Below are 14,909 nucleotides of genomic sequence, written 5' to 3' on the forward strand. Positions count from 1 at the left end.
GGGCCCAGCTGCTCCGCGGCATATGGGATCCTCCCGGACCGGGGCACGAACCCGTATCCCCTGCATCGGCAGGCGGACTCTCAACCACTGCGCCACCAGGGAGGCCCTGGAGCACTTTTTAAAAATTTAAATTTACTTATTTATTTTTGGCTGTGTTGGGTCTTCGTTTCTGTGCGAGGGTTTTTTTCTTTAGTTGCCCGGGCCTCTCACTGTCGCGGCCCCCGTTGCGGAGCAAAGGCTCACGCTCAGTAGCTGTGGCTCACGAGCCTAGTTGCTCCGCGGCATGTGGGATCCTCCCAGACCAGGGCTCGAAACCGTATTCCCTGCATTGGCGGGCAGATTCTCAACCACTGAGCCACCAGGGAAGCCCCTGTTAGAGCACTTCTGTTGAGGTTTTCCATAATAAGACCTGGGATTCCCTAATTTGAGTGTCTTTTCCTGCTTTTCTTTTGTGAGATAACAACCGGTATTTGTGTTCAATTGAACCCAGTGGTCTCAATTTCACAGCTGTTTCAGTTGCATGAATTTTGTCCCCATGACTTTTGAGCCTTTTGGGGTGGGAGTGGCGGCGAATACCTTCGTACACAAGCCCGAAGAACCGACCGGGCTCTCTTGCCACGGACACTGTTCAGAGAAGCAGCGGCGATGACGCTAACCTGCAGACCAAGAAGCGGAGTGGAAAGCCAGGATCGGGAGAAGTAGTGCGGTCACTCACACCACGGCCAAGCCCTGCGCTCGCCCCGGCCCGCGCACACGCACGCGCACGCGCACGCGCACGCGCAGCCGCATCACCGCCGCTCCGGCCGTCTCCGGGACCTTCTCTCTGCCTGGCTTGGGGTTGTCCGTGGCGGCGCCGGATCTGGCGAGAGAGGTACTGTGTGGATAGGCTGCCGCTGGCGCTGTTTTCCCTGTCGTATTGTCGAGGCCAGGAAGGAGAGACACGTGTGGAGTGCCGCAGAGGGGTGGTCGTGGCCAAGAGGAGAGACCCCTGCGGCGTTGGAGGTTTGGCCCTGCAGGCAGTTCAGGAGGTGCTCGGACGGGGTCCTCTCTCTCAGCCGGCTCTGAGCGGGAGGCCCGAGCTGCGAGCGTTGGCTGCCTTGCGAGTTCCGGGCGGTGAGGTGCTGCGCTATGGAGGACCTAGATGGCGAGCCGACAGTCACTGTAAGGGTGCCCCGAACAGTACTGTTCTAGGTCCGAGGATTGGGTCCACTTCGTCCCTGCAGGCTTGTCTATCTCTCTGCCGCCTGCGAGGTGCTCGTCCCCTTTCCTCAGTACAATTGCCATCGTCCAGAAGTCACATTAACTAGGTGCCCGTGTTTGGGTCGCAGTGGTCTCTGGGTTTCTGCCCCTTTGTATACTCAGAATACCTGGCCCTGGAGGCCCCACTCCATCCCTTTCCGTCCCTTGTCTTCCCGACCTTCCTACTTCTCTGGCTTTTCCTGTTGGGCTAATGCTTTAATGAGCGGGCTTGAACCAAGCACAGGAATTGGGGCTTTTCTCTCCCAACCGAGCTAAGCTTCACATTGCAACGCCGTGAGCTTGGCTTTGCTTGAGTTGGCCCAAGGTTTACTAAATATAATTATTCTTTCGGGCGACGATTCTTTTTTTTTTTTTTTTTCGGGCGACGATTCTTGCCTTTATTGCTCTGTTTCCTTTCAGTTGTATTTGAACTCTCAAGAGAGTATGTCAGGTGTGGATGATCTACGATGCTTATAAAGAGATTCATGGTTGTTAGATAAGAGACACCTACCGTTCCCCCTGCCTGGGATCTCTTCTCTCTTAGGTTTATATCCTGCTCATTTTTTACATACAAGCTCCAGTATCCTCTTTGTCAGGAAAGCCTTTCCTGACTAGGTCAAATATTTCTGTCCGTTTAGGCTTGTTCTGCATCTCTTAGCTCTTGGTAACCTATAAGCCCCACTAAACTGCAAGTTGTCTGACTTTGTATTTTTGCGTTTTAGAAGGTTAAGATGCCTTCAGTTTTCAGCTAAAGCCATCAGATTGCAAAGCAGTATCTGACAGAACAAAAAACTGAAAATAGAAGTCATTTCAAAGCTAACTGGACAAAAAGAGACATGAGATCTCAAATAGCAGTTAACGTGGGTTGTTACTCTCTATAAAGCTTACTCCTATATGCTATAGACTGTTAACTTTTAATGCATGTATAAAGTATCTTAAATATTAAATGTCTATCAAGGACTATGTCAGTGTTTCCGGGGTGAAAAATTAGGCTATCGGAATCACTGGAACTTTTACAGACTATGTGTTAATCTTGCTTTTCCCTCCTTCACTTATGTCCGAATCTTTGGATGGGGAAACCTTTCCAGTACCCTGTGCAGCCCAGGAGAGCCACTTTGTTATTGAACCATGACAATGAGTCATGCATTTACAAATGGAATGAAAATGATCTAAGCTTAATTTTGCCCCAAGTAGTGATGGTTGACCTGTGATAACCCAGCTTTACATTGGTGTTGGGGAGACCAGGTAGGAAACTGGTTGGCCTTGTGGACACAGCCTCTCAGGGGGGCATGATCTTGGCAGAACTGCATAGTCTAGAATCTGAACCTCAACTCTGCAAGTTCAAACTCAGTCACGTGGGTGTTTGAGAGTTAGTCTGCTCTTTGGGCTTAGGCTGAACACACCCTCAGGAGGCTGATGAATAACCCTGAAAACCATTGTCACCCTGTGTAGCAGTTGTTGTGCCTGCTCTTCATGCAGCTGCTTCCTCTTATCAAGGCACATGAAGGCCAGTTAGTAATTAGCAGATTCAGGGATGTTTAAGTGTAGATTCAGAGAGAGAATAATCTTGAGCAGTTTTTCTAGGCCAGTGGTCTTATCTTTTTAGGTCAAGGGCTCTTAAGAAATATAAGTTACAGTTCTTGTTGTCTTTCTTTGGTTGTTTCTTTCCGGATAAATACTTAGAAATGGAATTGCTGGGGTATAGGACAGATGCATATTTAGCTAAAATAAACTCAGTGGGTGATGAGGGAAAGCGGGGTATTGCAAGGATTGTTCCTAACAGTTGGGAAAGGCTTGGTCCCACTGGGGGAGTGGAATGAGGTTTGGGAATGAGCATCAAGAGTTCCTTTTTTGATTCTTGACGTTATGGATATAGCTCTAGAGGTTAGATAACTCATAAAGGTGTGGATTAGGCAGTTGGATTTATGAAGCTGAGACTTAGAGGGGTTGGTCTGAGTTGGAGTAAAAAAATCAAGTCATAAAAGATGTGACACAGAAGCCATGGGATCGGAGGTCTCTGTCTTTTTAGTGAGTTAACAAACAGTTCAATTCCTTTTTAATTTTTTTTAACTTCCCTTTTTCTGAACTACGGATCACCGAATAACCATATAGTAATTGATTGGGGTGTAGCTTTACTTTTTATCAACACTTCAGAAGTGACAGGCTGGGTTGACATGCCTAGCAAAATTCACTTGTTCATTTAGGGTCTAACAGACAGGGCTGATCTCAGTCACACTCAGCTGTGTTCATAGATTAGCACTTAATAACTTTCACGACCACTGGCTTCTAGGATTATACCTGCAAGTCATTTGAAAACAAAACCTTTAGGAAGAATAACAATTTCTGCATCTTATTTTTTTTTTACTAGTTGATTCCGGGAGTGAATTCCCAGAAGAAGCAAATGTGTTTTGACTGGGGTCCAGGGGAGATGCTGGTGTGTGAAACCTCTTTCAACAAAAAAGGTAGTTTTTTTTTTTTTTTCTTTTCTTTTAGATTATCTATCTTGGCACATCTTTTTTTTCCTTCTCTCAGATATGACTAGCTGAAATATGAAACAGTTGCATTTATTTTGTACCATGTTCATTTTTGAAACTATGTAGCTATTTAAGATTTTCATTGATTTATGAGACCTGGCAGATTTTGAGTCCAGGAAAAAAGGTTAACAATGGTCTTCCAGTGTTAAAGAAAGGTTTTCTTTATATTTAAAAATGTGAAGCTTTTTTTCCTTTTTGTCCAGAGTAACTAATTCTCTTATTTATTTATTTATTTTTAAAAACTAATTCTCTTTCTAGTAGTCCCCTCATTGTGAATTTTTGCAAATGTAATAGCTCTTACCTTTATGTTACCATTGTGAACTTGATTGAATTTCGTAGGCTATTAATACATAGCACAAACGAGCTGGAGAGCAAAATGATTTGTCCTTGGCTTTGTTCTCTAAGCTCCATTAGGTATCGGACATGGATCTTACCTTTCCGATACAGATTCCCTCTAGTAGCAAGGTAAAACTGAAATCTTGATATTTGATTTTCCTTTCTCCTTTTCAAGAGAGAAATCTCAGAAAATGCTGAAGAGATTTTCTTGCAATATTTGCAACATTCTTTATCCAAATGTGGAGGTTTTCCTCTTACAAGGAACAGATTGAGCTAATGAAGGTCATATAATTTTGGCAGATTACATGGTATGAAGTTCATGTAATTTTTTTTTTAAGAGTCTTTTTGTGTGTGTGTGTGTGTGTGTGTGCTACGCGGGCCTCTCACTCTTGTGGCCTCTCCCGTTGCGGGGCACAGGCTCCGGACGCGCAGGCCCAGCGGCGATGGCTCACGGGCCTAGCCACTCGGCAGCATGTGGGATCTTCCCAGACCGGGGCACGAACCCGTGTCCCCTGCATCGGCAGGCGGACTCTCAACCACTGCACCACCAGGGAAGCCCAGTTCATGTAATTTTTAAGCAATGTAGTTTTTCTTGATTTTATAGTTAAAAATTATCCCTAACGTGGACTTCCCTGGTGGTCCAGTGGTTAAGAATCCGCCTTCCAATGCAGGGGACACGGGTCCATTCCCTGGTCAGGGGACTAAGATCCCACATGCTGCAGGGCAACTAAGCCTTTGTGCTCTAGAGCCTGCGCACCGCAACTAGAGAGCCCGTACACTGCAACTGCTCAGCCCGCGCTCTAGAGCCCATGCCACAACTAAGCTGCAGCTAAGACCCGACACAGCCAAATAAGTAAATAAACAAATAAATAAAAAATTATCCCTAATGTTGTTAAATATTTATGGGATATGTTGGTATTGAAGATCTCAAGTTTGGCAGAGCTGTAGAAGTTGCTCAGAAGAGAAACTTCCGTGACTAGGTCTGGATGGCCTCTTTTCCTACTTAATAGGAAAGCTTATCAACATTTCTGGCTTGTCCTCGATTGTTGGAAACTCAAGTTTTTTTTTCTTTTTTTGTTTATATCTATTGAAATCACTTTCAAGACAAGCTATTGAACATTATCACAACTTATTTGAGAAGCTGTTATATAAGAAATTTCCACAAGTTGGTGGTTAATAATTTATCATTATAGAGCCTTTTCATCACTGTTGCAAAATAGTTTAGTCAGTTCTTGATTCTTTGTTTTAGGAGTAGTGGCAGTAAAAAAGTAATATAAAAATAATATTTACTTTGATGTTATATAAAACTTCAGCTGTAGGCTTATCTTGTTTACTGAATATTACATAGGCTAATATTAAGTGAGTTTACTTTTTTTTTCTAGTATATTTCAGTTGATGGAGGTGAAAGGTCATTACAAAATATGCCAGTGAATTGAGGAGTAAAGTCTGAGAGTAAACATTTGTGTTTAAAAATTCATGTTTGGGGAATTCCAGTGGTTAAGGTTCCATGCTCCCACTGCAGGGGGTACAGGTTTGAGCCCTGGTCGGGGAACTAAGACCCCCATATGCCACGTGGCGTGACCCCCAAAAAAACCAAATAAATAAAAATTCACATGTGGATAAATGATAATTCATATCATTTTTAATAAATGAAATCAGTAGCAAAGAAGCTGAAGCTTTTGTAATTAGATACTCAAAGTTTTTAGAGTGGATTCTTTTATGAGGATGATGGTGATAGGTGTTAAATTTTTTTTTCTGTTTTTCAGAAAAATCAGACATGGTGCCAGGTTGCCCCTTTATCCATATAATCCGAAAGAATGAGGATGTTTACTCTCAAATCCTGAGAAAACTCTTCAATGAATCCCATGGGATCTTTGTGGGCCTCCAGAGAATTGAAGAAGAGTTGACTGGAAAATCCAGAAAAACTCAGTAAGTAGGCTGCTGATAGGTGCTGCAGCCCACAACTGAATTGTGGAAAACCAAATGAAATGCATCCTTATCCTTTTGCATGATGGATGGCTCTCCTGGAGAAATGAGGGACTCCTGGTTCTAGTTTGTGTCCTCTTTAGTGGGCAGTATAAATGGAGATGGATGGAAATGTCTTACAGAGAATGTGCAAATGGCTGCTGATTGACTTACTGGCTGCTGCTTTGTTTATATTCCTACCTCACTTACCCTCCAAAGATAAAATTTAAGCCAAATAAGCACCTGAGAGTCATTGAATGAGGTTCCACTGTTGGGAGTTTTGTTTTGTCTTTAAAGAATTATTTTTAAAGCATTTTTTTGGTGAAGAGACCAGAAAACTTGTGTTATTTATAGACTAGAATTGTTTGTAGTGTGGTTCATGAGTTAACTGCATCAGTGTCAGGTACTTGTTCAGGCCCCACCTCATATCACCACAATTTCTAGGGGTGGATCCTAAAATCTCTAGGTGAGTCTTAAGCACAGTGGATTTTGAGAACCCCTGTGTTAGGTTTTTCTTAGAATCCATTCATACGGTTAGGGAATGGACAGTGTTGGTATCTGTATTGGAAAAAAAAAAAAAACAACAGTTTTTTCGCTCCTGTGTTTTCCTCACAACACTTCTGACACCAGATGTCTGGGAGTTTTCCCCCACCAAGCAATTCTCTGAAACAAGCTGGGTATCCTACAATTCAACTCAATTCTAACACTGCCTACTTGGAGATAACATCAGGTCGCATAAATTAAGGGCTCAGTCCCACAAAACTGTCCCCCATTCAGATGCCAGTCGCAAATAGTGGGTCCCCAGGTTACCCACAGCTTCTGGCCAACTTGGCTATAAATCAGAGGTTCCCATGACCACCTCAGGTTTGATTAATTTGCTAGAGCAGCTCACAGAACTCAAGGAAACACATTTACCAGTTCGTTAAAGGATATGAGAAAGGACACAGAAAAACAGCCAGATGATGTACGTGGGGCATGGTCTGGAAGGGTCCCAAGTGCAGGAACCTCTGTGTCTCTGGAGCTGGGTTGTGTCACCATCCTGGTACATGGATGTGTTAACCTACCTGGAAGCTCTCCAAACCCCACGCTATTGAGATTTTATGGAATCTTCCTCATGTAGGCATGATCAATTACTATCTCCATTTCCAGCCCTCTCCCCTCTCTAGAGATGTCAGGGACAGGGCTAAAAATTTCAAGTTTCTAATTATGACTCGGTCTTTCTTGTGACCAGCCCTCATCCAGGAGCCACCTAGAGTTGGAACAAAAGATGCTTCTAGCACTCTTATCACTTAGGAATTTTCAAAGATTTTAGGAGCTGTGGGTCAGGGACTGGGGATGAAGACCAGTTTTTTTTTTTTTTTTTTTTTTTTTTACTTTTTGGCTGCACTGCGCAGCATGGGGGATCTTAGTTCCCCAACCAGGGATCGAACCCTCACCCCCTGCAGGAAGTCCCGAACACCAGTTTTATATGTCTTATTATTAACCACAGTGTCACAGTATTTTGCTTCCTTGATAAGCATTTTACAAATAAATCACCCTGGAGGATACCCTGGTGTGTGTGTGTGTGTGTGTGTGTCTGTCTGTGTCTACGTATGTGTCTGTGTATGAGAGATCACTGGTGACAAGAGGCTCTGGTACAGAATATTGATAACTCAGAGAAATCTATTATGACTCCAGGGAAAAAATATGTCAAAAGTCCTGTAATTCCTGGAAGGCAGGGACCCCGTCTTATTTATGTGGGCCCTCTGTTCCCAGATCTCCTCGTACATCTATACAGTAGGTGCTCTGAAATGTTTGCTGAATTAATAAATTAGTAAATATCCTACTAATGGTGGGATGGTAGCTCCTGTTTTGTGCATGAGGGTCAGCATATTACCTTGTTTTTTGGCTGGGTGAGTTATTTATTTGGGCCTGAATCTTGACTGTGAAAGGGGGTAAGGAGTAGTGAGGATTAGGTGAGACAGTGTGTGCAAGTTGCTTCACCTCCTGGTGGCCCCATTGTAGCTTCTGTTCATCTTTAAATGGAGCCAGAAAATAAATAAATAAATAAGAATGAAAATAAATGGAGCCAGTAGGTGGCCTTTAGGTTTCTTCATTTAGAACTAATGTTTCTTGCTAAGGATCTGCATATTGGTAACTAATAGCCAACTGCTTTCTGTTTATTTTGTTCTGCTATTTCCTTTGTGTGTGCGGGTGTGTTTAGAGCATGATTTAGGCTTCTTTTTTTTATTTATTAATTTATTATTTATTTTTGGCTGTGTTGGGTCTTTGTTGCTGCGGGCGGGCTTTCTCTAGTCGCGGTGAGCGGGGGCTACTCTTCGTTGTGGTGCGAGGGCTTCTCACTGCGGTGGCTTCTCTTGTTGTGGAGCATGGGCTCTAGGCACGTGGGCTTCAGTAGTTGTGGCGTGTGTGCTCAGTAGTTGTGGCTCGCGGGCTCCAGAGTGCAGGCTTCGTAGTTGTGGCGCACAAGCTTAGGAGCTCCGTGGCATGTGGGATCTTCCCAGACCAGGGCTTGAACCCGTGTCCCCTGCATTGGCAGTCGGATTCTTAACCACTTTGCCACCAGGGAAGCCCCATGATTTAGGCTTCTTTCGCATCATTTCCAAAACAAAGACCCAGACTGATAGACCTGTGAGGTCTCTCCTATCTCCAACAGCCTATGGTGATGATGGAGAGATGACCTTGTTGCCACCTGCTTAGTTGTAGAACCCCTTCTACCAAATTTTTTTTTTAATTAATTTTTATTGGAGTATAGTTGCTTTACAATTTGCTATTTCCTTTTTGAAGAACTCTATTTGGAACTAATTTTAAACTTATAGAAAAGGTACAAAAATAATAGATTTCTGTACATCCCTTACCAGGCTTCTCTAATGTTAATATCTTACATAACCACATTACTGGTATTTTAACCAGGAAACTTAAACATTGATGCAGTATTGGGCTTCCCTGATGGTGCAGTGGTTAAGAATCTGCCTGCCAATGCAAGGGACACGGGTTCGAGCCCTGGTCCAGGAGGATCCCACATGCCGCGGAGCAACTAGGCCTGTGCGCCACAACTACTGAGCCCACGCGCCACAACTACTGAAGCCTGTGTGCCTAGAGCCCATGCTCCGCAACAAGAGAAGCCTTGACAATGAGAAGCCCCTGCACCGCAGCAAAGAGTAGCCCCCGCTCGCCACAATTACAGAAAGCCCGCACACAGCAATGAAGACCCAACACAGCCAAAAATAAAATTAATTACTTAATTAATTTAAAAAAATATTGATGCAGTATGATTAACTGAAGACCTTATTTGAATTTCACTAAGTTTTCCACTAATGTCCTTTTTTCTCTTCTGCAGCCAAATGAGATTGCATTTAGTTTTTTCTCCCTCATCTCCTTCATGACCTTGACACTTTTTTTTTTTTTTTTTTTTTTTGGCGGTACGCGGGCCTCTCACTGTTGTGGCCTCTCCCGTTGCGGAGCACAGGCTCCAGACGCGCAGGCTCAGCGGCCATGGCTCACGGGCCCAGCCGCTCCGCGGCATGTGGGATCTTCCTGGACCGGGGCACGAACCCGTGTCCTCTGGATCGGCAGGCGGACTCTCAACCACTGTGCCACCAGGGAAGCCCGACCTTGACACTTTTGAAAAATATTGACCAATTGTCTTAGAGACTGTCCCTCAAAACTGTCCTGGGTTTGTCTGTTGCTTTCTCATGGTTGGACAGAGGTTATGCATTTTTAGCAAGAATACCACAGAAGTGGTGTGATATGTCCTTCTCAGTACATCATATCACGAGGTTCATGATGTTGATGCCTTCTTATGTTATTGTTGACCCTGATTGCTTGGTTAATGTGGTTTCTACTGGGTTTCTGTACTGTAAAGTTATCATCTTTCCCTGTGTAACTAATAAGTATTTGGGAGAGAAACCTTGAGACTATGCAAATCCCATTTCTCCTCAAATTTCAGCCACTGGTTTTAGGGTCCATCAGTGGGTCTCATTTGCAACAATATCAGTGTGGACTCAAGGATATTTATTTTAGTCAGTGGGTTATGTGGTGTTTTACTTATTTTGTCACTCAAGTTGTTTCAGCTTTGGTCATTAGGAGCTCCTTCAAGTTGGCTCCTGTCTTTCAGCAACTTCTTATCTTTTTTTTTTTATACTTTCTATCTTCACAAGATGTTCCTTACTTTCTGTCACCACAAACTGTTCCAGATTCGTCTTGTATGTCATTTCATTGTTTGTAGGTTGGTTCGAGTAAGTAAAAACTACCGATCAGTCATAAGAGCATGCCTGGAGGAAATGCACCAGCTTGCAAGTAAGGACTTTGTCTGTTTGTATGTAATAGTAGTTGAAGGATTTATCTGGCTATAAATACGACAAGCTAAAATCTGATTGACATTCCAGTTCAAAACTCTTACTTTCCCATCTTACATAATCCTTAATTTTTTGGCAATTGTCTTGAGTACGTTTTTTTTTTTTTTTTTTTTTTTTTTTGCTGTACGTGGGCCTCTCACTGTTGTGGCCTCTCCCATTGCGGAGCACAGGCTCCGGCTGCGCAGGCTCAGCGGCCATGGCTCACGGGCCCAGCCGCTCCGCGGCATGTGGGATCTTCCCAGACCGGGGCACGAACCCGTGTCCCCTGCATCGGCAGGCGGACTCTCAACCACTGCGCCACCAGGGAAGCCCTTGAGTACGTTTTTGAAATTAGAACATATTATGCTGACACATACGAGGCTGAAGGGCCAAATTAAAAATCTTCGATAATCACATTCCCAGTTCTTTGACCTTGGTGATTTAAAGTCATCATAACCACAAGAGCTATGTGCCTCCTAGATGCTGGGTAGAGTCTTATATAACATGGTGGTCTCTACATTTGCTGTATTGTAGTTGAAAGAGCCACTTGTAGTTTGAAGGCCTTGGTTTGAGATCATTCATCTACAACAGAGCTATGAAGCATTTTTTTAAAAATCTATAGTGAAAATGGATGGTCTTAGCAGGCACAAGCCACAGTACTTATATGTGAAGCTATAACAGTAAGACTAAAGTTTTATTGCTCACTTAAAATGTCTTGTGTTTTGTTAGTTGCTGGTAAAGATCCAGCCAGTGACCGCCAGTTTAGCATCCAGGTAAGGGGGTTTTGTTGTACTCGTACCTCCTTTATGTCCAGCTACATCCTCAGCACCCACCTGTAGTGGCATTGCAATCAGTGGTTTTGCAGAAGTCTCTCTTTCCAGGTAGATAGGCAACTCCTTGGGGTGGTAAGAATCATCTTGAACTTCCCGGTGCCCCCTTCAAGGCCTCACACATTAGAACACAAGGATGTGCTTGCTAAATGGGAAATATAAATTCTAACCACATTGTGTCACCTGAGATAGTGAGCTAAGCTTTTGGAATCACTGGTTAGTCTCATAAACTGAACTCAGCTAATGAACCCAGCATTTTTAAGCTGCCGGTTGTTTAACTTTAGTTGGAAGATGACTTAAAGAATTCTCTTTCTTTGGTTAGAATTTTGATATTGTTCAAACTCAGTAGTGAATAGGGACTGGTGCATTATCTCTGTCATCAAAACATTTATTTTTCCTTATGATTAAGGTATTTTGTGATTTTGCACAGAAGAATGGTGGGGGAGGGAATACTGCATATCCTAAGGGCAGGGTCCAGACCCGATTTATTTTGGTGTCTTATATTGGGTTTGTGGTTTTTTGTTTTTTGTTTTTTGTTTTTGCCACTTCACATGGGATCTTGGTTCCCAGACCTGCGCCCCCTGCGTTGGAAGTGCGCAGTCTTAACCACTGGACCTCCAGGGAAGTCCCGGGTTTGCTTTTTAGTAGACTGTTTCCTAAGTGTCAGTCCCTTGAATACCAACTTCACAATTTTTGCTGTATCTATATGTTGTAATATTATTTAGTGAATATTTTTCTAAAAATCGCCTCTCCCTTTACACTCAAAGCCTCTTCCTAAACCATAATATTCATCAAGATCATGGGTGTAATTAGCTAGTTATATTTTTCTAATGCATGTTAAACTAAAACCACAACCATTAAAATAGAAAATATTAGTCTGTGTCCCACCCCCTAAAATTCTCTCACTGGCTGCTTTGTGGGAAACCCTGCCATAGGAATGGTCAGTAAATGTTGAGTTAATGAATGACCATGATGTGTTTCAAGCTCTCCTTTGTTTCTTTGCTTTAAGAAAAAACCTCAGGAATGTTTTCAGTCAAAACTTTGTCTCCATTTCTTCCTTAGGTCTCCAGTCTGTCAGCAATGGAGCTCATTTGGAACCTTTGTGAGATTCTTTTTATTGAAGTAGCCCCAGGTGAGCACAGAATCATCTTGTCACAACATCAGAGGTGTCCCCCTGCCCTTTTCTATGTTGTGATGAGTGTTTTGTTGCCTAGAATGCTCTTTTCATTGCTTTTCATCAACATAACCATCAGAAAGTATTACATGATACCCAAAGAAGCCTGCTGTTTTGTCAGATACTGCAAAAAGAATCAGACAATCTTCTGAAAATCTGAAATCTTAGGCAGGTGACCCCTGAAAAATACCAAGAAAACATATTAAACTAGCGTGCGAAAGGGGTGGTCGATATTTATATCATGGACTGGTCAAGCTTAAGAAAGTTTTAGGAGAAGCTAGGGGAGGGGTGTGGCACAGGTTCTTCCTTAGCCTCTGAAGGAACGAACCCTTCCAACACATTAGTCTCAGACTTTTAGCCTCCTGAAATGTGAGACAATACATTTCTGTTGTTTAAAATTTTAAAAAGGAAAAAGGTTTTATGGATATGAAGAGGAATTAGGTGGTAGGCGGCAAAGTCACTTTGACAATTCTTTCACTAGTGATTGGGGCAGGGGCAACCCTACAAGTTAATGGTCCACTCCGAATTATTCTGTTGATCTTGAATTAAATTGTGGTCAGCACAGTATCCTGGCTTGAGTGGGCTCTCTGTGGAGGTGCTACAGGCTTTTTTGCATTCTTTTAATGGTTTATGTTAACTGTTATTCATAAATGTGTATTAATAGTCTCTTTGCAGTCATAGCTTTTTATTCATACTCCTGCTAAAGCACAGAGCAACTTGATATTAAAATTAGTTGTTTATCTGCCCGCCTCCTCCAGTAGATTTTGAGGGCTGTTGCTATGTTTTTATCATTGTTGCATACCTGGCACCTATATGGCCATGACTTACATAGCCAGTGAGTATTGCATAGTTCTGAAGAATCTTGGGGGTGGTGGGGTGGTGATGTCTGGGTCTTATATCCAACCCTTCCCAGGATTCAGTGGAAGGTGGAGCTGCCTGGCCAGAGGAAGCATTCCATAAAAGTCCATTTGCTAGCTCAGCCCTTTATTCAGGACCACATGTGTGCTCACTTAAGAGGGATAAACCACTTCCTACATAGTCAGCTCGTGTGTCCTACGTTCTCTGTACTTTGGGAAATTGGAATTTACTGCTTTTGTGTGTGATGAGAGTTTTTCCTTCCAGCCGGCCGTCTTCTCCTTCACCTCCTTGACTGGGTCCAACTGCACGTGTGTGAGGTGGACAGTTTGTCGGCAGATGTTCTGGGCAGTGAGAATCCAAGCAAACACGAGAGATTCTGGAACTTGGTAAGACCCTTATGCAGGCTGGGCCTCCCTGCCTTCCACCTTATATTCTCTTTTCCCTGTGCTCACAGGCAGGCCTGAGGGTTTGCCTGCTGAGCCTGTGTGCACTTGGTTCTTTGAGTCTGCAATTATGGAGACATGCTTAGGTCTTTTTTCTTCCCTGCTCCGTGGGAGAGGTTTTGTTTTTTTTTCTTTTTTAATAAATTTATTTAATTTATTTATTTTTGGCCGTGTTGGGTCTTTGTTGCTGTGCCCGAGCTTTCTCTAGTTGCGGCGAGCAGGGGCTACTCTTCGTTGCGGTGCGAGGGCTTCTCACTGCAGTGGCTTCTCTCGTTGCGGAGCACGGGCTCTAGATGCGCAGGCTTCAGTAGTTGTGGCACACGGGCTTAGTTGCTCCGCGGCATGTGGGATCTTTCCGGACCAGGGCTCAAACCCATGTCCCCTGCATTGGCAGGCGGATTCTTAACCACTGCACCACCAGGGAAGCCCTGTGGGAGGGTTTTGAACTAAGTTATCATGTAAGAAAAACAATGCTTTGTAGACTTTGCAGTGAGAGGGAATTTTGATTTCTTTGTGGATCTAAGGATTAGAAGGCATGAAGATAATACAAACCCAATGGATAGCTGCTGGGGTAGGGGTTTGATATAAATGAGCATGAGAGTTGTTTTGAGGCGATAGAAATGTTCTAGAACTGGATTGTGGTGATGGTGCACAACTTTGGGAACTCAACTAAAATTCGTCGAATTATACACTTAAACAGGTGAATGTTTATAATGTGTAAATTGTAACTCAGTAAAGCTATTAAAAACAAAGACCTTGGGACTTCCCTAGTGGCGCAGTGGCTAAGACTCCGTGCTGCCAACGCAAGGGGCCTGGGTTTGATCCCTGGTCAGGGAACTAGGTCCCACACGCATGCCGCAACTAAAGATTCCAAATGCCACAACTAAAGAGCCTGTATGCCATAACGAAGATCCTGCGTGCTGCAACTCAGACCTGGCACAGCCTAAATAAATAAATAAATATTTAAAAAACAAAAACAAAACAAAGACATTGATGATCCCAAAGTCACGTTGGATTATCACTTTGAAAATCAGCCTGTGTGTACGTATTCTCTTTCTGTGAGAGCAGTGCTTTCCCAGTCACCTCTGCCAACTGGTGACGCGGTTGGGAGGGAGCAGGGAGGAGGCTGCTGGTTGACTTGAACAATGGAGGCTTATAACATCTGAAATTCAAGTAAGGAGTTGTCACCTTCG

At 43.5% G+C, this 14,909-nt stretch overlaps 1 protein-coding gene across 3 annotated transcripts in view; it reads left to right on the plus strand.

The window, feature by feature from the left end:
* The first annotated feature begins 823 nt into the window (after nt 1-823).
* NUP85 (nucleoporin 85) overlaps nt 824-14,909 on the plus strand; it is a 29,095-nt gene continuing 15,009 nt past the window's right edge. Inside the window, exons 1-7 of one of the 3 annotated variants that reach the window (XM_081218528.1) lie at nt 824-871; nt 3,608-3,701; nt 5,876-6,038; nt 10,303-10,373; nt 11,141-11,184; nt 12,304-12,373; nt 13,538-13,659. In XM_081218528.1, coding sequence (XP_081074654.1) covers nt 3,641-3,701; nt 5,876-6,038; nt 10,303-10,373; nt 11,141-11,184; nt 12,304-12,373; nt 13,538-13,659 — 531 coding nt within the window. In that variant the 5' untranslated portion in view covers nt 824-871; nt 3,608-3,640. The other 2 variants (XM_081218526.1, XM_081218527.1) reach the window with 2 other exon arrangements.

The sequence above is a fragment of the Mesoplodon bidens genome, assembly GCF_964165515.1.
Source record: "Mesoplodon bidens genome assembly, chromosome: 19".
NCBI classification, from domain to species: domain Eukaryota; kingdom Metazoa; phylum Chordata; class Mammalia; order Artiodactyla; family Ziphiidae; genus Mesoplodon; species Mesoplodon bidens.